General features: G+C 48.8%; 5 protein-coding genes across 8 annotated transcripts; 2 read left to right on the plus strand and 3 right to left on the minus strand.

The window, feature by feature from the left end:
* Positions 1-1,377: 1,377 nt before the first annotated feature.
* Positions 1,378-6,878, minus strand: LOC101755552 (probable aminodeoxychorismate synthase, chloroplastic). 3 transcript variants are annotated; one of them, XM_012845698.2, is made up of 13 exons: positions 6,552-6,878; positions 6,299-6,430; positions 6,127-6,194; positions 5,930-5,994; positions 5,755-5,821; positions 5,351-5,638; positions 5,166-5,273; positions 4,804-5,055; positions 4,430-4,509; positions 4,238-4,331; positions 3,679-3,761; positions 2,688-3,338; positions 1,378-2,214 (listed from the first exon to the last, which is right to left on the minus strand). In XM_012845698.2, the coding sequence occupies exons 1-13, from the start codon at positions 6,802-6,804 to the stop codon at positions 1,683-1,685; spliced, it is 2,673 nt and encodes an 890-aa protein (XP_012701152.1). In that variant the 5' UTR covers positions 6,805-6,878; the 3' UTR covers positions 1,378-1,682. The 3 variants fall into 3 exon arrangements, with proteins under 3 accessions (XP_012701152.1, XP_022681904.1, XP_022681903.1); XM_022826169.1 differs by having other exon boundaries at positions 4,804-5,075; positions 5,153-5,273; XM_022826168.1 differs by having other exon boundaries at positions 5,133-5,273.
* Positions 6,879-8,618: 1,740 nt separating this feature from the next.
* On the minus strand, positions 8,619-12,980 carry LOC101763382 (protein CHLOROPLAST IMPORT APPARATUS 2). The gene is made up of 3 exons (XM_004966059.2): positions 10,783-12,980; positions 9,250-9,399; positions 8,619-9,138 (listed from the first exon to the last, which is right to left on the minus strand). Exons 1-3 carry the CDS (start codon positions 11,935-11,937, stop codon positions 9,064-9,066), a joined length of 1,380 nt encoding a protein of 459 aa, XP_004966116.1. The 5' UTR covers positions 11,938-12,980; the 3' UTR covers positions 8,619-9,063.
* Positions 12,981-13,982: 1,002 nt separating this feature from the next.
* Positions 13,983-16,462, plus strand: LOC106804309 (60S ribosomal protein L2, mitochondrial). Of its 2 annotated transcripts, none has more exons than XM_014805094.2 (2): positions 13,983-14,224; positions 14,757-16,462. In XM_014805094.2, the coding sequence occupies exon 2, from the start codon at positions 14,824-14,826 to the stop codon at positions 16,135-16,137; it is 1,314 nt and encodes a 437-aa protein (XP_014660580.1). In that variant the 5' UTR covers positions 13,983-14,224; positions 14,757-14,823; the 3' UTR covers positions 16,138-16,462. The 2 variants fall into 2 exon arrangements, with proteins under 2 accessions (XP_014660580.1, XP_014660579.1); XM_014805093.2 differs by having other exon boundaries at positions 13,983-14,217.
* A 2,833-nt stretch (positions 16,463-19,295) lies between these two features.
* Positions 19,296-20,308, plus strand: LOC101764466 (macrophage migration inhibitory factor homolog). Its single transcript, XM_004966062.3, has 3 exons — positions 19,296-19,519; positions 19,657-19,857; positions 20,010-20,308. Exons 1-3 carry the CDS (start codon positions 19,409-19,411, stop codon positions 20,043-20,045), a joined length of 348 nt encoding a protein of 115 aa, XP_004966119.1. The 5' UTR covers positions 19,296-19,408; the 3' UTR covers positions 20,046-20,308.
* Positions 20,309-20,477: 169 nt separating this feature from the next.
* LOC101764874 (mitogen-activated protein kinase 4) lies at positions 20,478-24,865 on the minus strand. The gene is made up of 4 exons (XM_004966063.4): positions 24,564-24,865; positions 24,361-24,470; positions 23,145-23,570; positions 20,478-21,499 (listed from the first exon to the last, which is right to left on the minus strand). Exons 3-4 carry the CDS (start codon positions 23,565-23,567, stop codon positions 20,813-20,815), a joined length of 1,110 nt encoding a protein of 369 aa, XP_004966120.1. The 5' UTR covers positions 23,568-23,570; positions 24,361-24,470; positions 24,564-24,865; the 3' UTR covers positions 20,478-20,812.
* Positions 24,866-25,587: the final 722 nt, after the last annotated feature.

Genomic DNA, 25,587 nt, shown 5'->3' on the forward strand with positions numbered 1-25,587 from the left:
AATACATCCCGTCGGTCCTAAGTGTCCGGATGAAGTCCATTGATCCAACAAAAGCCATTAAGGAGCTGGCGCGCCGTCTCTAGCTCCTAAGCATGGGCCAGGCTTCCACGAATCTCCAGCTCAACGGCGACAGGGAGGGTTGTCGTGCTGGAGTTGATGAACCTTGACCAACGCATGACGTGCAGGCGGTGGGAGGCGGAGATGATCGGCCGCCCTCTGCCGTAGAACCTTGTCACCGACTCAGCATCTGGTAGGGTGAGCAGGAAACTCACTGTGCCAAAACGATGAATGACGATCTATGCCTCATCAAACCCAAACTGTTGCAAGACTGTAGCAAGAATGGAGCTCACCGAGCTATCCAGATAGTTGCCAAACACTGAGATGACCAAGGCCCGTCCAAGGTCAGATTCCCTCTGTGATATGGTGGTTGAACGATCGATGATCTTCCTAGGCCTTGCCCCAGTGGTCCGACGATCATCATCGCTTGAAGAGAAGGAATTCTCCCCTGCTTCCTCACCACACCTGTCGCTGCTGTCGACCGGCAGGGCCTGGCCACCACCAGCCGCCCTGCGGTGCCCCCTACTCCGGGCACGCCGTCAACGACCAGAAGTTTCGACCCTTTGTGAAGCTTGTGCATCCATGGTGGCCAGGGGGGTGTAGCAGCTGGGGAAGCTTGCACCTACCGCCAAACCAAATGCCTGCTAGGAGGAGGCGCTTCTGAACACAACCTCGAAAATTGACGCGGACAGCCGTAGGAGTGATGCTCGACACTGCAGCAGGAGAAGCAACGAGGTCCTAAGCGGCACTCCACCGCGCAGTGGTTAGGAGAGAGGCAGTTCAAGCACCTACCCCGGAGGTCACTAGGGATCGGTTGACAGGGCGAGCGTGCCTGATGAAGACGATTCTTGCGAGAACAACGACCCTTTGTCGTCCACCAACCGTCGGCGTCGAGGCGCCACGCCTGAAAAGGGAGGCCAACAAACTGGAGGACGACCCGAGGAGCACGGGGAACAGCCTACGAGGCAGTGACCGAGACTCCCTGGAAACAGCGACACCAAGGGTCTGCGAGGACACTGCCGAGGCTGTTCCTCGAAGAACCTCCTTGAAAGAAGGGGAGGCCCCGTTGGAGTCACTCGAGGAAGGTGAAGCATCCAGCCATCGTTGGGCCTTGGAGTGACCTGTACGGGTAGGATTTCCTGACACTGCCGAGGCTGTTCCTCGAAGAACCTCCTTGAAAGAAGGGGAGGCCCCGTTGGAGTCACTCGAGGAAGGTGAAGCATCCAGCCATCGTTGGGCCTTGGAGTGACCTGTACGGGTAGGATTTCCTGACACCAAAGGAGAGGGAGAGGCTAGGCTAAGGATTGCCGATGCTGTGCATTCTAAAGAAAACAAAAATTCTGGGATGGCCTATTGAGGTACAAGTTGATCTGGTATTGTTATGTTTTGTAGCTCCAGCCTGCAGTTAACAACACACCGTAAATGCCACCATAAATCTGACTTCAATCTCTCTTTTATTTCATTTCAGCAAAGGGGTTGGAATTGCAATGCCTTCGTATCCATCCCCAATCGACCAGTTCCATTACCATTGTCCATTAGCATGCACACCAACTGCTGAGATCAATTTGTTAGAATGGGCCTTTGGTTAACTAATGAAGCCTGAACATTTGTATTTGCTATCTGATCTAACTTGTCGTTGCCTGCATCGATTCTGATCGATCTGAACTGTAAACTGTTTGACTGCAACCTTCAACCACCTTTGTAGGTGCTCTTGCTTTAAGCATCATTTCATCGTATTCTGCTTCTGGGTCTGACATTGCTACAATCGCCCCACCTGCCCCTACTGTAGCTTCTCCATTGTGCAGGATGACTGTCCGGATCACAATATTCAGATCGAACGTGTGGTTATACGAAAAGAACCCAATGGATCCTGAGTAGATACCTCTCGGACTAGATTCAAGTGAATCGAGAATCTCCATTGATCTAACTTTCGGGGCCCCAGTCATTGAACCACCTGGAAAGGCTGCTTTGACACAGTCGACAGGGCTCAGATTCGACTTCTTTGTTCCACGGACGGTACTCACCATGGTGTGAACAGCTTTATATGACTCTACATCCATGAGACGAGGAACATGAACGCTCCCAGGTTCACAAACCTTACCCAGATCGTTTCTTAGGAGGTCAACAATCATCAAGTTCTCAGCCTGATCTTTTTCACTGTTGAAGTTGAGCACATGCAAAAGCAAAAAAACTACCAGCATGAGTACTATGACTTAAATCGAACCATATGGCATCGACTGTTAACAATAATACTGCACCACCAAGAAAGGGAAACATAAATGGAATTTCGACTATAGAAACCTCCAATGAAACAATAAGAAAGAGACAATCCTTATGCTTACTGTAAATCTTATACAACCATGTCATTTTCTATGATAGATCTTTGATGCTGAACACTAAATGAGTTTGAGCAGACAGTAACAGACTATTGAACCAAGCTTTATATCAACAAAGATTGCAGTTATGTACACCAAACCTTTTTAGGAAGACCATTTAAAACACACTCAATTCAAAAGACTAAGAGTAGCAAATAAATAAATCATGAAAAGCAAAGAACCCCAAGATCAACATTTTGTGAAAGATTTGAGCTAAGATATCTTAACAACAGAAAAGAATATATTTACACTTGCCTGTATTGCAACTGCAAACGCAGGCATTCATCTTCCTCTGGTGTTCTGCCACGTGCTATAGTGCCTTTGATTGGTTTTGCTTCTAGAGTTTTGCTTCGATCTAGTCGTAGAAACCTTTCAGGAGAAGAGCAGCATATGCTCAAGTTTTCTGAGGAGAAGTTAAGCCAGGCTGCATAAGGGGCTGGATTTTGTTTTCTCAATTTAAGGTAGAGCTGGAGCGCATTTATATAGTCTACTCTTCTCTTCATCTGAGTAGTGAAGCATAACTCATAGCTTTCTCCATCTCTGATATAATCCAGGCAACTCTGAACATCTCTAATATATTGATCCTTGGACTTCTCTACAACAAAACTTTGCTTATTCACATTAGATGATATAGCATATGCCTTCCCATTAATCAGCAATCCTGGAGGCATAGCGCCCAGTCTAAGAAGCTTCTTCTCAGTCTCCACTAACCATGAATTATGTGTTGAATTTCTGCATGTCCCATCTCCATTACTTGAAGAAAATTCATCATGCAATGATAAAATGTACACATCACCGTTACTGTGATCAACCACCACGGTGTTATCAGCAAAGAAGAAGCATGCATCAGGAGTACTTGATTTGGCCTTGTTAGATGATGCACCACACTCAACTTTAAGACCATACCTGGTATCAGATGAAAACTAAAGAGATTCAAAGGGAGCTTAAAGGACTCCAAAAACACATATAGACTCCAGAAACATGGATGATACAAAGGGAGTTAATTAAAGTACAAAACGCCCCAGATGAATCCATGGTCCATGCAAGACAATCAAGGGAATGAGGAGGACAAGATTGAGAAAAATGTTTGTAGCATGGTTTAAATAAAAAAATGTCTGTAGCAGGAAACTAGTCCAACTGCAGGCAAAAATTGATATATTCGTATATATATGATATCTAATATGAAACTACAAGTGTATATTTCAAGTAAAAGAAAAGCATCAGTCATGATAACAAATCAGTGTACCCTAGATATCCAACAAAGCCACCATGGAAGTCAAAGGGCAGTCCTTCGTAATCCTTTTCGTTGTATTCAATGGACTGCATTTCCTGCAAATTACGAAACAGTGATAATCAAAACTCAGACAAATGCATGCAACAATGTACCCAAGGTTGGGGCCGGTCATGTGTGCAGAATACAGATACTATGTTAGTCGTGTAATGCGGCATAATGAGTAACCTCAGATCCAACATATATATTGTTTTCTCATGGTTTGCTGCCAATTGAGTACATAAACTAGTAACACACTTAGTTTGTTCCTCTGTGATGCGGGAACTGTGAAAGTTCATATAGCGGTAAAGTGATCTATGCTAAGTTTGTACACCACATTCATTTATTTGTAACAAAACAATTGGACTCCTATGTTGACAAAAAAAAAGTTGGGTTCATTGTACCTTAATAAATATATGCAATTATTTGTGCTTGAGAAAAATTTTCGGAAAACAAAACTTGGATAGTGGCAACTGGCAACCGTAAAATTAATGACAATAATTAGAATAAGCATCAGCAATCTTTCAACATATACCTTGTTAAGGAACTCCAAAAAACCTTCTTTGATAAAGTTGTTGGCAGTAGATCCACAAGCATCTCGGATAATAAGGGTTCCTCCACAATTGGCTCTGGAACAGAATTTGTGAAATAAAAAGGTCTATTCACATGCTGGCATGGATAATGCATTAAAGTATGTTTCTTCTGCTTTGTGAAAGCAACTTCTCACCTTTGACCAGATAGGTGGAATGTCATTTGCTTCCATAGGGATCCACCTTTACCACCCATGAATGAAAAGCGTGCCCTATTCTGCAAGCAGAAGATCACAACAAAGACAAAGGACCAAATAAGTTTCCAACAAATTAAAGATCTATCGCTCAACTAGACATTGACTGCAGCTCATCAGCTTTTTTTTTGTCTTACTGATTTATTTTATTAATTTACCGGCTAGAACGAAACACAACCTAGTTTGTTAAGATTCTTGCTTTCAAAGACTTAATCGTGGCATCAAATCATAGCCCTGTCAAGCTTCATTTCACATCTGATGAAATCTATAGAATAAAACTAAATTGGTGACTGGTTAAGAATAAGCTGACTGCGTACCTGATCAACTGATGAGCTATCCAGCCAAAATGTGTCTTCACCGCTTTGATGGCCAAAAAGAGCGGTAAATATGTCTTCTGATCCAACTGAGGAACAAAGGAACCTATCGATTTTCTTCCATCGCAACCGTAAACACTTTTTCCCAATGGCTCTCTGTGCAAGCATGCAAGCCCCGTTAGGCTCCTGGAGTTCCAGTCTTTCAGTATGCAACAAATCATGGGAGACAGAACCACATTGGCCAGCAGAATTCACCTGCGGAACAACAGAAATGTCTACTAAAATGATGCATAAAGGGGATTTGTATCAAACAACTTCACCACAGATAGTACTTGAGATTTTTCCAGTTTACCAATACTGTGAACCTTTGTTTCCTGAAGCCATGATGAGTGCAATCCAAAATCTCTTGTCATCTTCTTGAAGTTTTGAAAAATCTGTCTTCCATAATGAGTAGCAACGCTCTCTGGATGAAACTGAATAAAAGACAATCATGTGTAAGAACAGTTGGCTAGGACTTGGAGAAATCATTGCACAGGAGAAACTAGAATACCTGCACTCCATAATGAGGCCTGCTAGAGTGTCTGATGGCCATTATAACCCTGGAACCATCTGACTCACTAGCATTGTCATTGCTTATGTTGGATAGTTCCCCACAACTGATACTGTGTTCTAGAGGGATTGCCATAAAGTTGTTGTCCAACGATCCCAGGAAGGGACTAACATCAGTTCGATCACTTTCAAGGTAAGAGAGCAAATTTGGAGAGGCAGTCCATGCTATTGGCATAAGATCATCAGATAGAGAACCTGCTTCTATTACAAGTGAATGATACCTCACTACCTGAAAATAGAACCAGTAACTAAGTACATGATCCTTCACATTGCATACAGCAAGAAAAGTCTGAACTATGAACCTAAATGACATGGCATGGGGTTATTAGCACAGGGGGTACTAACCTTGAATCCGGAGTTTCTACCAGATGGAACGCATTTAAAGAGGTAGCACCCGTCATGCTCAATTTCACTGTGGGAAGTCAAAATCATGTGTCAGAGGTAGGAACAGCTAGAATTGAGCAGAGAACCACCACTCCTTGTAGGTTTATTTTTCATGTAACAGAGTTCAAGGCCTTGCCTGAGTCTCCCATGTATAGCCTCCGGAGCATGAACAATCTTAGCACCATGTATGAATCCCAGGGCCTGCAATGATCAAACACAACAACAGACATTTCAGGTAAAGTTAACACAGCATGATCCTAGCATAATTTCTTTGTCAAGACTGATAAAAATAAGTTCACATGGGGAACACTACAATGGAAAGACGGGTATCACCTGGTGGCCAAGGCAGACACCCAGGATGGGTATGTCTCCACACTCCAAAAGTATCCGCAGACATACACCTTAAAAAAAATAAAACATGCACCAGATTAGTAAGTTGCACTTGGTAATGAATAAACAGCCTCTTTCGCGCATCCCGGCTTAACTGAAGGTGAAGTAAGCTCACCAATGTCACCGGGGCACGCCGGAGATCCAGGGCCAGGCGAGATGACGATGTTGTCGAAGGCCCTGTCCTTGTACACCCGGTTGAAGACGTCCTTCCACGTCCACTCGTCGTTGCGCACGACCACCGGCGGCACTGCGTTAAGAGGATCATGGTCATAGGCTTCCGTCAGTTCCACCGCCCGCCCGTGAAGGCGCAATGAGCACGCCGACGCAGCAACAGGCGCAGAGACGGAGGGAACTTCCGTTCAACTCACCGCCGTTGACGACCGACAGCTCCTGGAAGATGTTGTAGGTGTAGCTGTCGTAGTTGTCGATCAGCAGCGTCCTCACCGGCGGCTCCGGCGTCTCCGGCGTCTCCTCTCCCTTCGCCCGCAGCGCCACGAGGCGGCGAGGGGGACGGACCCGCCGCGCCACGGCGGTAGCGGCGGCGGCGGCGGGGGCAGACACTTGGGAAGGAAGCGGGGCCCACCTTGCCGCCGGCGGGGCGGGGAGGCGGAGGGCGGCCATCGTGGCGGCGCGCGCGGAGGATCCGGAAGGGAAAAGAAAAGAAAAAGGCGCCTCTTTTTTAGGGGTCGTGGTTCGTCTGGAGTATTGGCAGCGCGCTCCGTTTATATTACTAGAGGGCTTTTCTGCCGACCTATCTCATCGTCTCGACGGGTGTGCCGTGCCGTGCCCCAGTGCCGTCGCCGTCGCCACCAACTGCCAACGCCGGCGAGGCGGCGGCCGTACCGCAACCAAGAGACGATGAGCCGATGACGATGACGATGACGACGGCCACTGCCCACTACTCCTAAGTCCTAATTCCGCGTAGAAAATGTAGCATGGGTCACTCTGGTAACTGATGATATCGTGCATCGGTGCAGTGCAGATGGGATGAGTAGTAGCGATGTGAAACGATACTACTAGTAGACAGATTTATTTAAATTGCGTATAAAAAAGATTTACTAGTAATACCGGCTCGACAATATTATTTTACAAACTTTGTAACATAAAAAAACTAAGTTAAGGTTAACTTTAACGACATCAAATATACTCCTGTTCATTTTTAAAAAAAAGATAAAATCTAATATTTTGTTAACTGTTACATAACCATAATCGTAGGTCTTCCTGAAAATAATCATAATCGTTAGAAAAGCTTTCAATACGAATCTATAAATTCTATGGCACATAATTCATTTACTTTTATACTAAATGTCGGTCAAAGCATATGATTCTGAACGGTAAAATTACGCGCCCCACTAAAAACCTTCTGCGATGACAGATGTCAGAATAATTTTGGTTCGGTTAAGAACATGTTGAAATACTTGTTGCTCTTTATAGTTCCATGAGATTTACTCAAGTGCACTTGAACGGCTGTGTGCTGTCAACAACATTGAGCGAATGGGGCCATGGGGGATTTGGTGATCCAACCTGCTAATAGCTTGTGCATGCAGCAACTGCAACAGGCCTTGTTTGTTGCCATCTGCTTTCAGCACACCAACCCCCTCCACAAACTGGATTCCTAGTAAAAACCAACAAAACACTTCCACTTCCTTGATGAATGGTTTGATTCTGTAGTGACATCAGCGTCTATTCTATTGCTGTCACGGCGGCCTGATCAGGAATTTTCCCAGACAACTTTTCATCTCCTTATTACTCTCTTCATAATTCACATGACGAAACCGGCACATGCACAGGTGCAGAATCAGATCATCACATATTTCAGCAGACAGACAGCTCTGAAAAATTTCTGGGGAAATTTTGCCACGGGCACTCAGGCCTTGTTTAGCCCTTGTTTACTCCCCCAACTCCCAACTTTGACACTATGCAAAAAGAAGATTCTCCATCACATCAAACTTGCAGTACATGCATGGAGTACTAAATGTAGATGAAATTAAAAACTAATTGCACAATTTTGTTGTACTTTGCGAGACGAATCTTTTGAGCCTAATTGATCAATGTTTGGATAATAATTCACAAATACAAACGAAACGCTACAGTGTGCTACAGTGCCGGAACAGTAATTTTGACACTCCCAATTTTGGCAACTAAACAATTAGTTTCCCCAAAACCCCAACTTTAACACTATGCAAAAAGAAGATTTCCCGTCACATCAAACTTGTGGTACATGCATGGAGTACTAAATGTAGACGAAATCAAAAACTAATTGCACAGTTTTGTTGTACTTTGCGAGACGAATTTTTTGAGCCTAATTAGTCAATATTTGGACAATAATTCACAAATACAAACGAAACGCTACATTGCTGGCACAGTGATTTTGATTGTCCGGGCAACTAAACAGGCCCTCAAAACGCGTCACCTTAGCGCTCAAGCTCTTTTGCTGAAAGAACCGGACAAAACCGATCCTTGTTAGACACTGCAACTTTGTGTATATTTGCTGAACAATGAATCGTGTCTAGCAACAAATATACACGAGATTATAGTGTTCATCAGCAAAGATCACTTTTTCGATGCCTTTTGAGTGTCATGTGGCAAAATTTCCAAGAACAGGAAACAGCAGGAATTGCAGAAGCGCACCAACAACACGGTTCCATTAGCTGGTAGGGATATTACTCCATGCCCTTTTTTACAACAGCATCTGAAGCTGGAGAAGTTGCTAGCAAAACCACCATTTGATCGCCCCTGGAAACAAGCCACTCTACAGGCATCTCTACAATCTGCAGCGCTACAACACTGCAGAAATGAAATTGGAGAAGTTTTTGTGCTTCTCTCGGGGGGTGAGAGGGAAACCCCGGAGATGCCCCTAGGGGCGGGATTTTGTCTTCTTTAGCTCTCCTTTTCTGATGCTTGCTGCTGCTGATGCTGTAACTGGAGAAAATGCGCCTTGCTGACAAACCTTCCCTGCCAAACCAAAACACGAAAACCTTCATAAACTGCCCAAAATGTGATACATTTGGTGGTTTTGCCAGAGAAAACTGTCATCGTCTCAGGAGTCAGGTTTTTGTTGCTTACATTGACCCGAGGCCGGTAGTACCGGCTATTCTTATTTGAGGGGAGGGGAGTGCACATCTTCTGCTTGCGCTGCATCTTTAGAATGTTGCCTTCCCTGATAACAGCACTGGTACCATTCTTTGGGAACATATCACTGCCTTCATGTTTAACCTGCGATGGAAATTACACACTTGTCAGTAAGAAGAATGTTCTTCAGGTAGAAGCGACCATAAGAGATGAATGGAATGTTTGTATTGTAATGTAACTGGCCTTCAGCTGTTCAGCATGTTGATGTAACACACATCATCAATAATAACAATTTTCCTTTTACATGGAACAATACTGGGTTCGTATACTATTTGCAACAGCAAGTTGGGATAGGGTAGAGTCATATTCATATACCATCTGGCAGTACAATTGGACACTTTATCAATAACCTAAGACATTTGATGCTCCTAGAAACTAGAAAGAGACTCATGAATCTGAATTCGTGTTTTCTTAAAAGCACAACTGCTCCAATATTTTTGCCATTTTAATAGGGTCATTCACTCATTTGAGAAAGATCAAGTTGGTTAGAGTTTGTTGCACTAGCTCTTTCTATGATCCGAAAACAATTGGAGCTCAACCACTCTTCGATGACGAAACAGGGCATGCATACATGCCTTAAGGTACCTACTTGTACATTGTGCAAAAGTAGGTCTAGCCATCTATGGCTCATTAAAATGGTAGGAATAAACAGCAACTGCTAGGAAAGCTCAGTCACTCACATGAGAGTTTTCTTAAATTAGGAACATCTCCAGAAATGAAACATAAATGTCTGAAAGTTAGTTGTTGGATGAGCAATTTTCTGGGTAGGGATTATAAGGAGCCTTTATTAGGTTTCGATGCTAAGGAAAAGATGCTTCCTTTTTTCGCTCCGGCTTTTCTTTTTCCTCGTTGGTTTAATCATCCTTCATTCAGTTTTCTGTCTCTGAACGCCAACTTAAGAATCCAGAAATACAGAAATAGAGCAATTACTTCAGAATTCCATACTAATGGGTGAATGTACTATATGAGGACTCAAATGAAGCAGTGGAGCAGTGAACAACATTTATTTCAATAGTTCTATTTGAAATTTCCACAATGAATATTCTTCTGCTCCTTCCATAAAATTAGAAACTGCAAATAAGAGCTAAATGTGGTATGAAGAGTCAACTGGAAGAAAAGGTCCATTTGGAATTTCTTCTCCTGTTGCATTCACCTGGTATGATCAAGTATTGAGGGAGGCTAAATCCTGGTGTTTTGTAATGGCCATATTTACATATTTCACGGACAGAAAAATTTTCTTGTAAGAGACTCTCTACTGACTAGAAATGTAGATGGACTCAGGTCAGGATTTTCAATCGTTGATGGTATGAAAACCGCAGATGATCTAATCTTCTACTGATACGAAACAAATTCTCTTTATCAGATGATATGGATAACAAACATAATGCAGGTTTCAAACAACTCCAGCCATTTTTGTCTTGAACTGTAATAAAGATCATTTTATCTAAAGAAGCTAGGAATACTTACCACCACATGAGCAGAAGACAATGGTAGGTCAGATGCATTGCGGTCAGCGAACACTGAGCCTCTGCCGCACCATGCCTTGAGCACCCGCTCAGTGTTCAACCTCAGCCCCAATCCTGTCTTTGGCAATGCCAAAACTCCAGTACCACCATTGGCAAAGTCAGGAGTCCATTCCTCTTCTTTCTTGCAATGCTCAGTGGCCACATCCTTATATAAGGAATCCAATAACTTCTTCTTACTCTTCTTCTTCTCCAAAACTGTTGGTTTTGCCACCAATGGTGGTGGTGGTGGCGGCGGGGCAATGTCTTTCACTGGTATGGCCGGGCACATCCACCATTCAGGATTGACATTATGCCGCTTTAGCGCTTGGTTGATGCTGCGCTGATCATGCCTGAAGCTGAGCCCCAGCAACATGAGGTTCCTGAGGTATGGGTGTATCTTGGAACTGGGCATGTTGGAGTTGGTGCTGGAAGCTGCTGCTGCATTGTTTTCCATGGATAGCTTGCCCATGATGCCGTCAATGCCCTCCGCCGCGCTCTCATCAACGCCACACAGAATGGAATCAGCGTCGAAGCTGTCATCGTCGTCGAAGTCGAGCTCCCCGGGCTCGTCCGCCGCCGCGGCGTCGGGGGTCGCGGGGGACGGCGCCGGGTCGCGAAACTCGCTGAAGACGCTGCTCACGCCGGCCGGCGACGGGCAGCTCTTGGCGGGGACGGGGCTCATCGGCATCGGCATCGGCGGTGTCTGCGGCGGCGGCAGGTCGCGGAGGAGGAACGCGGCCTGGTCGAGGACGGGGAACGGCGGGAGGAGGTCGGAGCAGCCGGGGTCGTCGGCGAGGGCGGAGGCGAGGCCGAGGAGGCGGGGCGGCGCCGCCTCGGGCCCCATGGCGGCGGGGAAGACGGAGGGATACATGGAGGCGAGCAGCGCCGCCGCCTCGTTGTACGTCTGGTTGGGGCGCTTCCGCGGCGTGCGCGGGCGCTTGAGCGACAGCGAGGCGACCGACGACGTCGCCGAGGAGGAGGACGCGTTGGACGCCTCCGAGAGCGTGGAGGACGCCGCCGCGGAGTGCGCCGGGCGCGGCGCCGCCGCCGCCGCGCCCGCCGCCTTGACCATCTCCAGGTCCAGCCGGAGGCCGGCCGGGATGCAGGACGACGCCATGGATCGATTCGATCCAACAAACCGAAAAAACTTCACCCAAAAATCGCAACTTTTCTCCCAGAAAACCGAATCAGAGGCACCAGCTCGGGGGAACGAATCGGGAAGGAAACCCAATCAGAGATGACGAATGGAAGGTGGGGGAAATCACAAATCAGGGGCGAGCCGCGAGCGAGAGCCGAGAGAGATGCCGTGGCGTCCGTCCTAAACCCAACCGGAGAGCCACGCAAAACCCCCCAGGCTCCCACCAGAAAAAAACCAGCGGAAAAGGGAGGAAAGGAAGGGGCCGAAACGCCAAAGGGTGCCGCCGCGTGGAACCCGAGGAATTTCTTGTTCACAACGCCACCGCCAGCACCAGCAGCGCCTGCCGCTGCCGCCACATCGGCCCGGCTGCTCGGTTCAGGAGCTCGGCGCCGCCTCGGAGACGGAGCCAATGGTCGCCGACAAATAAAAATGCAAAAATCTCGGGAAAAGGCGATCACCGAGCGAAAAAGAAAAAGGGGAGGAAATGATTAAGGATTCCGAGAAGAAACAGCGGGTTGTTTGTTGCTAATCAAAGTGGCATCATCTCAGTGCATCCCCACTCCCCACCACCAGCGCACCAACCTCGAAGAACGGGCGAACTCGGAAAGTAATCGAGCTGCCCACGCTTGGGTTCAGGTGGTGCTCGTGGTGTGGCGATTTGGGCAAGAAATGAAGAACAGAACAGGGAGGGACAGCTGAGGCGTTGTTGGAGTTGATTAGCTGGGCTGGAACTGGACCCGAATTGGGGCGGAGGAAACAGAGCTGGTAAAAGGCATGGGCAAACGGAATTCGGCGGCCGGCCGGCAGCGGCGAGACGTTTCTGCTTGGATTCGTCGATGAAAACGAGAACGGAAAAAAAGATTTGTTGGTGAATTACTGCTACTATTACGAGGAACAGGAAGGGTTTTAGCGAATGGAAGGGGAAGAAAAAGAAAAGGAGGCTTCATCAGAGGTGGAGTGGAGTGGGGGGAGTCCGCGGAAGAGACGAACCTCGCTGTCAACCTGTCACTGTCGCTCTTCCCGTGGGCCCCGCACGCAGCGCCCATTGCTTCCCGGCTTCCCCCTCTCTTCCAGCACCACCAGACCTACCAGAAGGGAGTCGTCGTGCGTGTCTTGACGCGAGGGCGCCTTGTCACGTTGCGGACTTGAGCTCCTCGCCCAGGTACACGTGTGAGGAGCCCCCACAGGGCACAGCCGTGTGACCTACCGCTCCAGGTCACGTGTGACCCGGGGTCCGGGGAGGAGCAACTGCAACACTTTGTTCTGACAGTGCGGGCCTCCACTAGGATCACGGGCTCCCAGCTGCTGTGCATTGCGTTACAGTATCACGGGCAGGAACCGTGCATCTGCATGCAAGAACGCAGCAAGACTGGATGGAAAACGGAGCTTGTCTACCAGATCCGGTTTTTACATGTTTTGCTTAAACCAAGATAATGTAATCTGAAAATCATTCGCAAACGGAGAAAAGAAAGCAAGAATTTGAAGCCACCAGTTTTGGATTTACCGGTGAAATCATGTTTAGGACAAGTCTTTCGAAACTGCCTCTAAAGTTCAGTGTGCTGCTGAGGTCGCTAGACGGACAGTCGGGCACTCCCCGGGGAAGTGGAGCAGGACGCCGGCCTGCCGTGATGGCGATTTCGGGGCTCAAGCAAACATGCCCGCTTTATTAGAGCTTAGAAGTAACCGGAAGACGACGGGGTACGGCGGCGACGGCGACCGTGCTGCTGTTGTTGGGTGGTCGTCGGCTGGCGTCACCCTCCCCTAAATTATCAAATTCCGTCCTGGTTCATTTAACCTACCTTCCTCGGCAGCGGCGGCGGCGGCGGCGGCGGCCAACAACGGTCGTCTGGACTCGGCGAAGCATCCAGCAAGCAGCATGGCAATTGAACGTTCTCCCCCGGCCCAGGATTTTTTTTTGCGGCAGGCCCATTTCTGTGGGCCGGTATGCTTCGCTCAACATGCGGCCCAGCACGCGCCCGCTCAGCGTGCGGCCCGGCTCCCTTCTCTCTCGAAAACCAGAGCACCGGCAGGCGCCGTGGCTCCATCCTTCCTTCCCCGTCGGCACTCGCAGCCGCCGCCGCCGCCGCCGCCGGGCGCCGGGAGGCGACTAACCTCCTGCCCCGCCCTGCCGCCGCGCGCCGCCGGCTCCTGGGATTCTCTCGCCTCAGCGCACGAGGCCTGCCGTGACCGTCGGACGGATCTTCCCTTCCCCACCTGCGGGGACTGAACTGGACACCGCCCTGTCCCCGCCGGTGCCTGGTTAGTGGTTCGTCTTGTTTCCTCCTCGTCTACATTTCAACTAGGCTGGATGGATTCGTTGGAGCTTTAGCTTGTTTAGTTAGCACGTCTGATCCAGGGTGAGATTGTGTAAAAAGATCGGATTTTTAGGCCAGATACGAGTTGGATTCCCAAGTCGAATTGTACTTGGATAGTCTTGTCAGGATAGTCTTGGATCCACGTAGCTGGAATTCTTGAGTTAGGCTAATATTGAGATAGTTCGTGGGTTGGGGCTTGGCGCGGTTAGGACTTGGCGTGGGCGCTTAGGTTTTGCTCGGTTGATTTGCCTCATCTGGCTACCAACTGCTTGGCGCGTGCCTTTTGATGATACTTGGGTGCCTTTGGCTCTGGTTGTTTAGTAGTTTCCTTTTCCATTTCCAGTGCGACTTTAGGGCAAGCGGCAATGGATTTTGCAATATATTTTCTGCTGAATTATTGTCGTCATGCCGATGAGAAAAGTGGTGATATAATGCTTCATCTAGATATACCTGTAATTAGTCTTTGGTTTTTGAATGTTGCAGGAGAGCCCGATTGCACGCTTCGGAGAGTCTTAACTCGTTCCTGCTACACTCCACCCCTGTCAGCAAGATGGCACGCCAATCCGCTATCTCGCTCATGAGAGATCGGGCCAAGGTGGGGGTGCTGAAGCGTCTAACTCTGAGCTCGTCGAAGACTGCAGGTAGGAACTCGTCCGGGCGCATCACCTCTTTCCACCGTGGAGGAGGGGCCAAGAGGTTGCAGAGGAAAGTCGATGTGAAGCGGGGCACCTCTTCCCTGGGCATTGTCGAGCGGATTGAGTATGACCCGAATCGCTCCTCTAGCATTGCTCTGGTTCGATGGGTCCAAGGGGTACATTTCCGCCGCCGCAAGATTCCACAAGAGCTCAGTACCAACTCTCACACCCCAGGATCTACCACGGCAGATGTCTCCAGTCGGTTTTCCCTTGCGGCATTGTCTGGTAGAGAGCATAAAGGAAAGGAAGCTGCTTCTGCACTGTACTCTTCTCTGGGCAATGGAGATATTCCTTCTGTTAACTCTGGTCCATCATTGAGCTTACCTAGGATAGCTCTAGCTGGTGCCAAGCCTGCTTTCTTCACTCAAGTCAGAGGAAATGAAGAAGGAAAACAGACATTTTCTCTTTCTGAGATTCAGAAATGGACAACAGATGATGTGCTTTGGGCACAGAGAATGAAGCGTCAAGCTGCTCTCTCTTGGCAGAATGATCTGAAGAAGAAACCTTTGCTTCTGACACAAGCTAACCGCTTCAGTAGCTTGGCAGCAAAGTCTGTTGGTACGAGTAAAGGGCCAAAGGGAAAGGTTGATTGTGTACCAGTATCCTATGTATTGGCCAGTCACCAATGCCTGCCAGGTAGTACAGTGATGAACTATGATTCCTCCAAACCTTCTAAGAGTTCAGCCTCTTCACCAAGTTCCTCAGCTAATCAGTATGATATAATTGACCTCAACTCAAAGGTCGGAAATTGCATACCATTAGCCAATGCACGAATTGGAACATGGGTGCATGATATTGAATGTCGTCCTGGTCAGGGTGGGAAGATGGTTCGAGCAGCAGGTACATATGCTAAGGTAGTCCAGGAGCCAGGTGCACAGTGTGTTCTGCGCCTTCCTTCAGGTGCTGAGAAGATTGTGGATTCAAAATGCCGTGCTACAATTGGTATAGTCTCTAATCCAAGCCATGGTACGCGCAAGCTAAGAAAAGCAGGGCATAGCCGGTGGTTAGGCAGGCGCCCTGTTGTCCGTGGTGTTGCTATGAATCCTGTGGATCATCCCCATGGTGGAGGTGAGGGACGTACCAAAGGAGGCAGGCCTTCAGTTTCTCCCTGGGGAAAGCCCACTAAAGCAGGGTACCGGTCGCCAAGTGTGGCCAGCCGTAAAGCTTAGTGTGCTGTAACAAAGCTCTTATTGGAATGATGTTTTTTTGTTTTCCTATTGTTGAGAAAATAAAGAACAGATGTTGGTGGCAGAGGGAACTGTGTGATACATCGACTTTGGTTGTGATGTAGTCAGCAGACAAAGAAGATAGTTTTCATTCCAATGCTTGTCATCAAAACTCATTACTGGATTTCTTCTTTATAACCTTCTGTTTTGTAACTGGTGGCATATTTGGTTTTGGTGCTACTGTTCTGATGGAGAAGGGATGTTCTAATATTTTTGACAGAGGCTTGTTTCAGAAACAAGATACTCCTGTTGGCATATTGTTCCTTTTCTTTTCTTCTCTGTTAACATATTGTTCATATTTTATCATGTCCGAGTCTGTCACTATGTGTATTCTGTGCAGCGAATGTGGTAGACTATTTCAAGATAAGAGTTCTGATTTCTTGCACTGCAAATTTAAACGGAAGTTCATATAACGTGAACCGATAAATAAATAATGTGTATGTCCAACTTTTCTATACATGTGCTATTGTTCTCGCTGCGGCGCAAGATGCCGCGCGCGCAGGAGCAGGATGTGCCCGTGGAGCCGTCGTGCTCCTCTCCTGTCCGCATACGGCCCCGGCCGGCCAGCAACTGACCCCTCGCACCTCGGTGCCGTTCATCGGCGTGGAGCTCTCCCCAATCAGGAGGCTGTGGTGCCCCGACCATTCACAGCAAAAACAAAGGCTTGTTTTCAGGCCTTTTTGCGACTGGTGTCAGCAATGCGCTCATGGTGGGACCGTAGGTGAAGTGAAGGTGAATGCTTGGCCTTAGTGTATGAATCTGCTTGGACTAGTACAGATGAATAACGTTATCACGAACAATTTGCGCTTGGAGTACAGCAAGCGTTGTTGTTTGGATGACCCTGAAGCTCGAACGTCACATTTGTTGACCACTAAAGCAAGGAAACTCTGAATCCAAAAATCGGCTGTCACAAGCAATGGGACTGAAGTTGCTGAAACTTGCTGGAACAGATGGTAAAGCCTGCTCTTCACCTACAAGTTGGGTCCAAATGGAAACAAGGAGAGTAACGAAAGTGCCAAGCTCCGATCTGTAGCAAGCTGTAGGGCAAAACTGAAAACGAAGATGATCGATGTACTTGCTTAAAAAATTCAGATGATCGATGTTGCTGAACTTGCACCGGATAGACCGACTCAGCATAGCACTCGCATACCACTGCTCCGCAGTATTCATCATCTCGCTGTCATGGATGGAATCGAAGTCTTTCTCGCCCCGTTTTTTCCTGCCTTGATCTGCAGAGGAACTGATGGCCAGCATATCCGACCTGCAACTGCAAGGACATAACCCACCATTGACGTCAGGGGCTTCACCGGCCAGGCCACAACCGGGAGCGTCTGACCTTGGCATCCGGGGGCGCGGCCTCAGTTCCGCCGCCGCTGCCGCGAGCTCTCACGGCCTCTACCCACGCGACCGGAATCGGCGAGGGGGACGGCGACCGGTCAAGCGGAGCCTCGAGCACGCGAGGAAGAAGAGAAGGGTCCCCGTTTGTCAATATGCGCCGCGATCATGGCCGCAGATGTCCGATCCGACGGCTGTCATAGAACAGGGGTGGACGGTATTTCATTTACCGTCCACCCCCTGGGTCGGGCTGCCAGCCTGCCACTCGCCGGCGGGCGGCCGGTTGACATTGGCGGCGCAACTACGCCATCTCGTCCTCCGCCTGGAGTCCCCCAAGCCATCGGCGAGCGTTCTGCTGCAGACGGAGACAGGACCGCCACCGGCCCGGCTGTGCCCGCCGCCGTGGACCCCAGAAGGCTAGAAGCACCCATCGACGCTCCTCGGACATCTCTCCTCACCACCGGCCACGCCGATTCCGTACGACCACCTTCGCCCCCGCAAGATGCCGCGCGCGCAGAAGCAGGATGTCCGCGGCGCCGTCCGCGTGGAGCCGTACGTCGTCGTTGCCGCGCCGTGTCGTGCTCCTAGAGCAACGACTGCCCCTCAGCCCTCGCACCTCTGTGGCATTCATCGGCTTGGAACTTCCGCCAATCCGGAGGCTGTTGTGCCGCGACCATTCACAAATCACAACCAACAGGGGCTTATTTTCAGGCCTTTTTTGCGGCTGGTGTGCGCAATGCATGCGCTAAAGGTGAATGCTTGGCCTTGGCGCGTATGAATCTTCAGATGCAACTTGCTCCTACAAATTGGGACCCAAGAAAAGTAACAAGATTACGAAAAGAGCCAAGCTTTTATAGGTTTGAAGCTGTAGTGCAAAACTAAAAGCGGAGATGATCACTCTACTTGCACCACAGAGACCGAATCAGCATAACACTCTGAACCCTGAAGTATCTGTGGAGCATCTTTCCTGAACATCTGACCGTTGTCATGGAACCATGGAACCGAAGCCTATCTCGCAGTGTCCTCCTTTAACTCCATGATCTTGATGGAGCTTTTGCGCTAGAGTACGGCTGTGTGGTGGTGGCCTGGTGGGTGTGTTCCTGGTAAACATAAACTAGAGATGGTGGAGTCCAGCTCCAATCTGTTTCTCCCGTTTTGTTGCAGATTTTTGCTGGTTCGCTCTAGAATACTTTCGCCCCGTTTGGAGCCGCTTATTTTTCGCGGTGCGGCAGCCCACCGTGCCGAATCGCGCCGAACGGGGCGCGGCTGCCGCGCATATTCACACCGCGCTTCAGCCCCGCGGCTGGATTTGAACTGCGTACCGCGAAACCGCCGCCGCAGAAAGATCGTCGCGATACGGCGCTGCATGGCCGTGATAATGGCAACCGCCGAAACAAACACGGCTTTTACTAGGCACCAATGAAATCAGGTGGTTCCTCTCACCACACAATAGTCTGAGAAGCCACCGAATTACGAGTCAAAAAGATATGATGCTCTCTTAAGGACAATGCTCAAAAGAAATGACAGAAAAACCTCTAGCTAAAAACAAACAAGTTTTGTGAACCAAAACAAGTTTTGCGAACTTTTGTGATCAATTCGGGCTGGGCTGGCATCTCAAATTCCTTTGTCCGAGTCCCCAACTTCCTCCGGCCCACCCACCCTCGTATTGCGGCCCAAGCTGCGGGAACAAGTGCCTCTGTGAGGCTATCTGAGCCCATGTCCCTCCCTTCTGTCCGTACGCGTGGGCCTCCCTCTCTAGCCCCCTCTCGTCCTCCACCCGCTCGCCTGCTTCCTCCTATCCACGAGCGCAGCGCAACGCAGGGGAGGAGGGGGCGGAGCCGAGCCACGGAGCAGAAGCGAGGCGCACCGCAGCAGCAGGATGCCGACGCTGATCCTGAGCACCAACGTGCCGGTGGACGCCGTCGTCGCCGCCGACATCCTCAAGGACTGCTCCAAGGCAGTCGCCAGGATCATCGGCAAGCCCGAATCCGTAATGCACCCTGCCTGTTCGACGCTATGCCTCTTTAACTGCTTATTAGGCTTCGCAGCATCTTACCTAGCTCCGGCACTTGACGATGCATTTCAATCAGCTGCTACCGATAAACTTAAGAGTTCAATTTGCTGCAGTACGTCATGGTGTCCATAAACGGGTCGGTGCCCATGTCATTCGCGGCGAGCGAAGAGCCAACGGCGTACGGTGAGCTCGTCTCCATCGGCGGGATCGGCCCCGGCGTCAACGGCAAGTTGAGCGCGGCCGTTGCTGAGATACTGGAGACCAAGCTCTCGGTCAGCAAGTCCAGATTCTACATCAAATTCGATGATGTGCAGGTACTACGCGCAATCTTAGGCTTCAGCTCAGATCAACCGTGTTCGCTCGCTTCCCTTCCAACCGTTTGAATTTGTCTATGATACTCGATAGTATCCCAGTATTGCAACTTTACGATCTGTACTCATAAGCCTTAAATTCCTATGTGCTACAGCGACACAACTTTGGCTTCAACGGGTCGACATTCTAAAGAAAACTCCATCAGAAGAAGATGATTGCTGCGTCCAAACAACCACCTCAACCTGCCCACACATACCGCCATCAGTTCATCAATAAACGTGGATGATCAAGGGTTTCATCACTTCATGTGTATCTCCTGCACCTCCAAGGGATATTCCGCTTGTGTGAGGCAGCACTAATTTTATATGCTTTATTTCAGCATGCCGTCGTGCACCTCATCCCTCATTTCATGATACATCGTTCTTCAGTAGAATCAATTATCTCTTTCTGGCATTTGAGCTTCAAACTAACTTTGCAAAAAAACAAAAGGGACTTAATTTCACAGCATACATCACTGAAGTGCCAATCAAAAGGAGCCAGACAAATAATACCGAAAATGCAATTCTACTGCCCTAAAAAAATGTGAACAAATAGAACAGGAATTGTACTCATGCACACCTCAGAAACTAAATAGCTGGAACCAAGGCCTTCAGATTTCCATACAGCAGATCAGAATCTAAAATTACAATACAGCAGATCAGAGTCTAAAATTACAAAGTCTTAATACCGAGTTCCACTTCACATACTCATACAACAACGTGGTCCATGTACTACAGAAACAAGAAAACCCCCCACACATCTTATTGAGCACATATTTACACAAGAGGTCACCTGACAGCAGTCTGATACATATAGGGATAACTTGATAGGTGCTGTAATCGCAGTAAGCTCATACAAAACGTGAACATGTGACGATCCTAATATAGCAGATATTTGCCACACGTTCATTGCTGCCTGTCACATGCTCATCCCCGTCACAACCTCAGGGTGGTAGTGGATCATCTCCTGCCACATCATTTCGCGGATCATGTCTACGCCAAGGTTTTCATCTATGTCGAGATCGATGGGTACTTGAGCAGGAGGGTTTGCGCTTGGATCATACAGTGGAGACATGTAAGGGTGCTCCAGAGCCTCGGTGACACTAATTCTTTTGGAGGGATCAAAGACTAGCATCTTCTGCAACAGATCGATGGCAAGAGGATGTGCTTGTGGGTACATGCTGGTGAGGGGAATGCCTGGGGTGTATGGAAGGGACTTAATGTACTTGCGGGCTTTCGGGTTGTCAATGAACTCAAGGTCAGCCTCACTCATGGTGCCAAGAACATTTACTATGAGCTTAAGCTGATTGAGGCACTCAGTTCCTGGAAAAATTGGCTTGCGTCCAAGTAGCTCTGCAAATATGCAGCCAACAGACCATACATCTATTGATGTTCCATAGTTGTCACAGCAGAGCAGCAGCTCAGGGGCCCTGTACCAGCGGGTGACAACATATTCTGTCATGAACTGACCCTTAGTGTTGTTTGTGCGGGCAAGTCCAAAATCACATATCTTCAGATCACAGTTTGCATTAACCAGGAGGTTCCCTGGCTTCAGGTCTCTATGGAGTATCCCAGCTGAATGAAGGTACTTCATGCCTCGGAGCAGCTACAATGAAGAAGAAAGGTGGCAGTTTAGATATTAGAAGAAAGGTGCCAATTTATATACTAGTTGATTGACAAAGAATAATCCAGAAACTAAAATATAATTCAATACTTCAGGAAGACCTCACAGCAACAAACTTTAAAATCTGGGGAAAAAAACATAGTGAAAAGTGAGTTTTGTGGTACACCTTAAGATGCTTAAGTTACAATTAACCTATAGAAAATCTATAAGGCTATAGGCTCGTGAAAATCTATTTGTCATGTATTGAATCATTTCCAATAAAAACAATTCCTACGCAAACACAATATCTGGGAGCAGTAATTGAAGATTCCACTAGCCATGCTAAAGTTTACATTTTGAATAACAAACATGCTACTTCAGAGGAAAAACAATAGCCTGCCAAACACACTCCCAACCAACACCAACTAACCAATATTATTTCCAGATCTCTCGTGATATGTGTGGTCCACGTTGTCCTTGTCCCCAGAAAACAACTTGTTTGGATTGTTAAGAAATCATTTCTTCCTTTAACCACTCCCCCGAGCTCTGTGTTTAGTTTGAAACCTAGAAATTATCCTATATTTGTCCATATGATCTATCATGTTTAGACAGTATAGTCTATTTATCCATCCAACAGCACAGTTTCAGATACTGCCCTGTTCAACTGGAGCCAAACTTCCAAGATGATTTATGTTCATGAAACATAAATAGATGTTGACTCGAGACTTTTAAATGTACATGTATGCTAAGTTGTGGGTCCAAACTTCTAATGATGTGCATTTTTATGCACAAGGAAGACAAGCTACTAAGAAATAATAGAATTTTGGAAATCCCAAACAAGCCAACAGTTTACCATATTCCAAAGTAAAAAGTATTCCAAAAGCTGTGCTTTTCAAATGGATATAGATCCACTCGTGCCTTTTTCTGATTCCAGGAAAGCTAACCAACCAAATGAGTCATAACTGAGTTGATAGAGCCTTTTTACCATCCCTGGAGAGGTACAAAGAGATACCACCAATTATAACTTGGGAAGTATCTCTTGGTACCTTTCCAAGGACCATAAAAACCTCATGCTGAAAAGCAAATGTGACTAACCGCACTTTAACCAGAAAGAGAAATGGAGGATGCAACAGATTCCCATGACCATATTAAGTTTGCCCAAATGTGCCAACCTAACGAGTTGAACTCAACAAGAATAACCCCATATCAGGCAAAGTACATCGACGAAAAGATGCTTGATCCATGAAGTGGTTGCAGACTTGTACCAAACTAACAAAACCAATACTGTATCACCACAGATCTGCTTTAGCTAGACTAGTCAAACAGAATAATTAAATTAAACAGGATCTTGCCAACCACAACAATAGGTGGATTGTGTATACCAATTATGACTAGCATGGCTTATGGCAAGACTGAAAAATTCTCAATTCTCAACCCTATTCTGATTATAATGATAGGCCAGCAATTCCTAACCATGGCATCCAGATAGAGCCTAAGGTGCAAACGAACAAGTGCAAGTATTGGGTTACTAAGTGGCTGCCTTTTGTGACAAACGTCTTACGCCAAGGTGGCAAAATATTCTTGTGTTTATGCTGGAATTTTCGATAAATGAACAAGAGCAAGGATTGGCAATAGATCCAAAACTTACCTGAAAAAGGAAGTACTGGCAGTGGTCATTGGAAAGTGGTTGAGATGATTTAATTATTTGATGCAGATCAGTGTCCATGAGCTCATAAACCAAGTAAACATCCTTGAAGCTCCTTCTATGCACCGGCATCATTATATCCTTCAGAGCAATAACATTCTCATGCCTTAAGTGCCGAAGGAGTTTCAGCTCCCGCAGTGTCCTTAGCGCATCCACACGGTTGTCAAAGACATTGTTTATCTTTTTTATTGCAACCTTCTCATTTGTCTCACGGTTTATAGACGAGCAAACTATTCCGTAAGCTCCTCTTCCAATGGGCTTGATTGGCACGTACTTGGTGTCAATCTCAAATAGTGTTTGCCACATGGTGTAGTAATGCTTCCCTTGGTTTCCCATGCCATTGGGGGGATCCACCATCATCGCCATTTTCTAGCAAGGAACACATGTCAGTAAACGAGAGAAGATGAACTTATGAGAAATCAAAAGATGGACAAAGTATCAGCAACTTCCTTCATACTACACATAGGACAAACCCAGGTGGGACTTAGTGATCAACCAAGTGAAGTTCAGTAAGTTTCTTGTATGTAGATAGTGTGTATTATTATGATCAAAGTCAACATTGATCCAGTGACGATATCGACTGGATTATTGCCGAGCTTTATTGATTTATGTGAGATGAGTCGTTAGACTTTTCTACTCGAGAATTTGACCATGTCAGGCAAATTTCCCATCGTTGATCCCACATCCCTGTCAACATCTTAAGACTAACTCAAAAGTAAACCAAAGCAGCAAAGAGCTTGCAACATATCTAGTTTAGTTTCTGTTTGAAGCACCAGGCACATGTGGTATCGCGAGAACATGCATTCGACCACAACTGAGGCACCCACAAGGCCACAACCCCATCTCCAACGTTGCTGGAGCGCGAATTCCGAAGCCAGCCAGCAGAATAATCCCAAGCCAAAGCTGGGTTGAACAATTGACTCGCCACGGAACAACTGTAGTAGCTAAGATCGTCTCGGTGGAGCCAAGCAACACAAAGAAAGAGGAGCTCGGCTTTCGATGCCCCATGCGGCCCTTCACCCTTGTTCCAGCAACCACCTCATCAATCGCGCGCTCACCGAGCAAAATTGAACCCTCGAGCAAGCGAGCGGCGCGACCGCGGCAGATCGGCGGGAATCCGGTAAGCCAGGGAAGGAACGAAATTCGCTGCGGCCCGTACCTCGGACTCGGAAGCAACAGGTGGTGCGCCGGTGCGGTGGTGCGCCGGCCGCCTAAGCTCTCATCACCCAGCCAGCAACCGAGAGCAGGATCCGCCGCCGCCCAGCCCAACTGCACGCGCAAAAGGAGAGAGAAACAGCATGAGCTGCGGTCGAATGCCACCGGACATCGGAAGAGCGTGGTGAAGGGGGGAGCAGCACCCACCGGCACCGGGACGCGCTGCGTCGACCGACCGGCCGGCCGGCGCCGCCGCAGATCTGGGGGAAGCGGAGAGGGGAAGGCACCGAGCGTCGGGGGGAGGGGGAGGGGAGGACGGCACGCGCAGGCAGGCGGATGGGTGCGGGTGGGGGGAGCGTGCGTGCGTGCGAGCGGGCGGGCGAGGGAGGCGAGAGCCGAGAGCCCGAGAGCACTGGGGCGTGGCCTGCTATTTTTATTGCGGAGACAGGTGGGAGAGAAAGGGGAGGGGAGCGCAGGCACAACACGCGGCACCGCGGCGCGGGCGGTTATTCGTCAGTCAGCGAGCGAGCAACGGGCAGGACTCCGGCGCGGAGCGAAGCAGCTCTCTGCAGCTGCAGCGCACCTGCACTCCGCGCCGCGCCGCGCCGCACTGCCGCCGAGTGCGCGGGCGGGCGGCGTCGCTCTCCGCCCCCCACGAGCCGAGACGAGACGGCGGCAGGCACGGGGTGTTTCCTTTCCCTTTCTTTCGTCCCAGTCCGCACCGCACCACCACTCGCCGGTCGCATCGTCCAAGCCTATCTACCTGTCTCATCCGGTTTTGACCGCGCCTTTCCTCCGCGGCGACTGACTGACCGGCCGGCCGCCGGTTCCGGGCGTTCGGCCGCCGCCTTTCCGTGCGTCGCTCACCAGTAGGCAGTAGCAGTAGTAGCACCGTCGTGGCCGGCGTCATGGACGTGACGCGGCGGGGGATGCGTGGCGTGCGCGGTGGGGTTGGTTGGCGCCGCCCGCCGGCCCGGGTTTCCAGTTCCACCACCCACGCACACGCGCGCACGGCTAACACGGGGACGGGGGCTTCCAGTTCCCGCATCGGGCATGTGGGTCGGCCGCTTTCCGCAGCAGTTACACGCGCGGGTAGGTTCCTTCCGCTCCTTTTCTCCGTTGCGTCCGCGATCCTCTCCCCCAAGCCGCCGCGCGCGGCGCCGCGGCGACACGTGCCAGCGGCGAGCCCCAACCCCGCCGTGCCGGCCGGACGCTGCCGTCTGCCGCACTG

The sequence above is a fragment of the Setaria italica genome, chromosome IV, assembly GCF_000263155.2.
Source record: "Setaria italica strain Yugu1 chromosome IV, Setaria_italica_v2.0, whole genome shotgun sequence".
NCBI lineage: Eukaryota > Viridiplantae > Streptophyta > Magnoliopsida > Poales > Poaceae > Setaria > Setaria italica.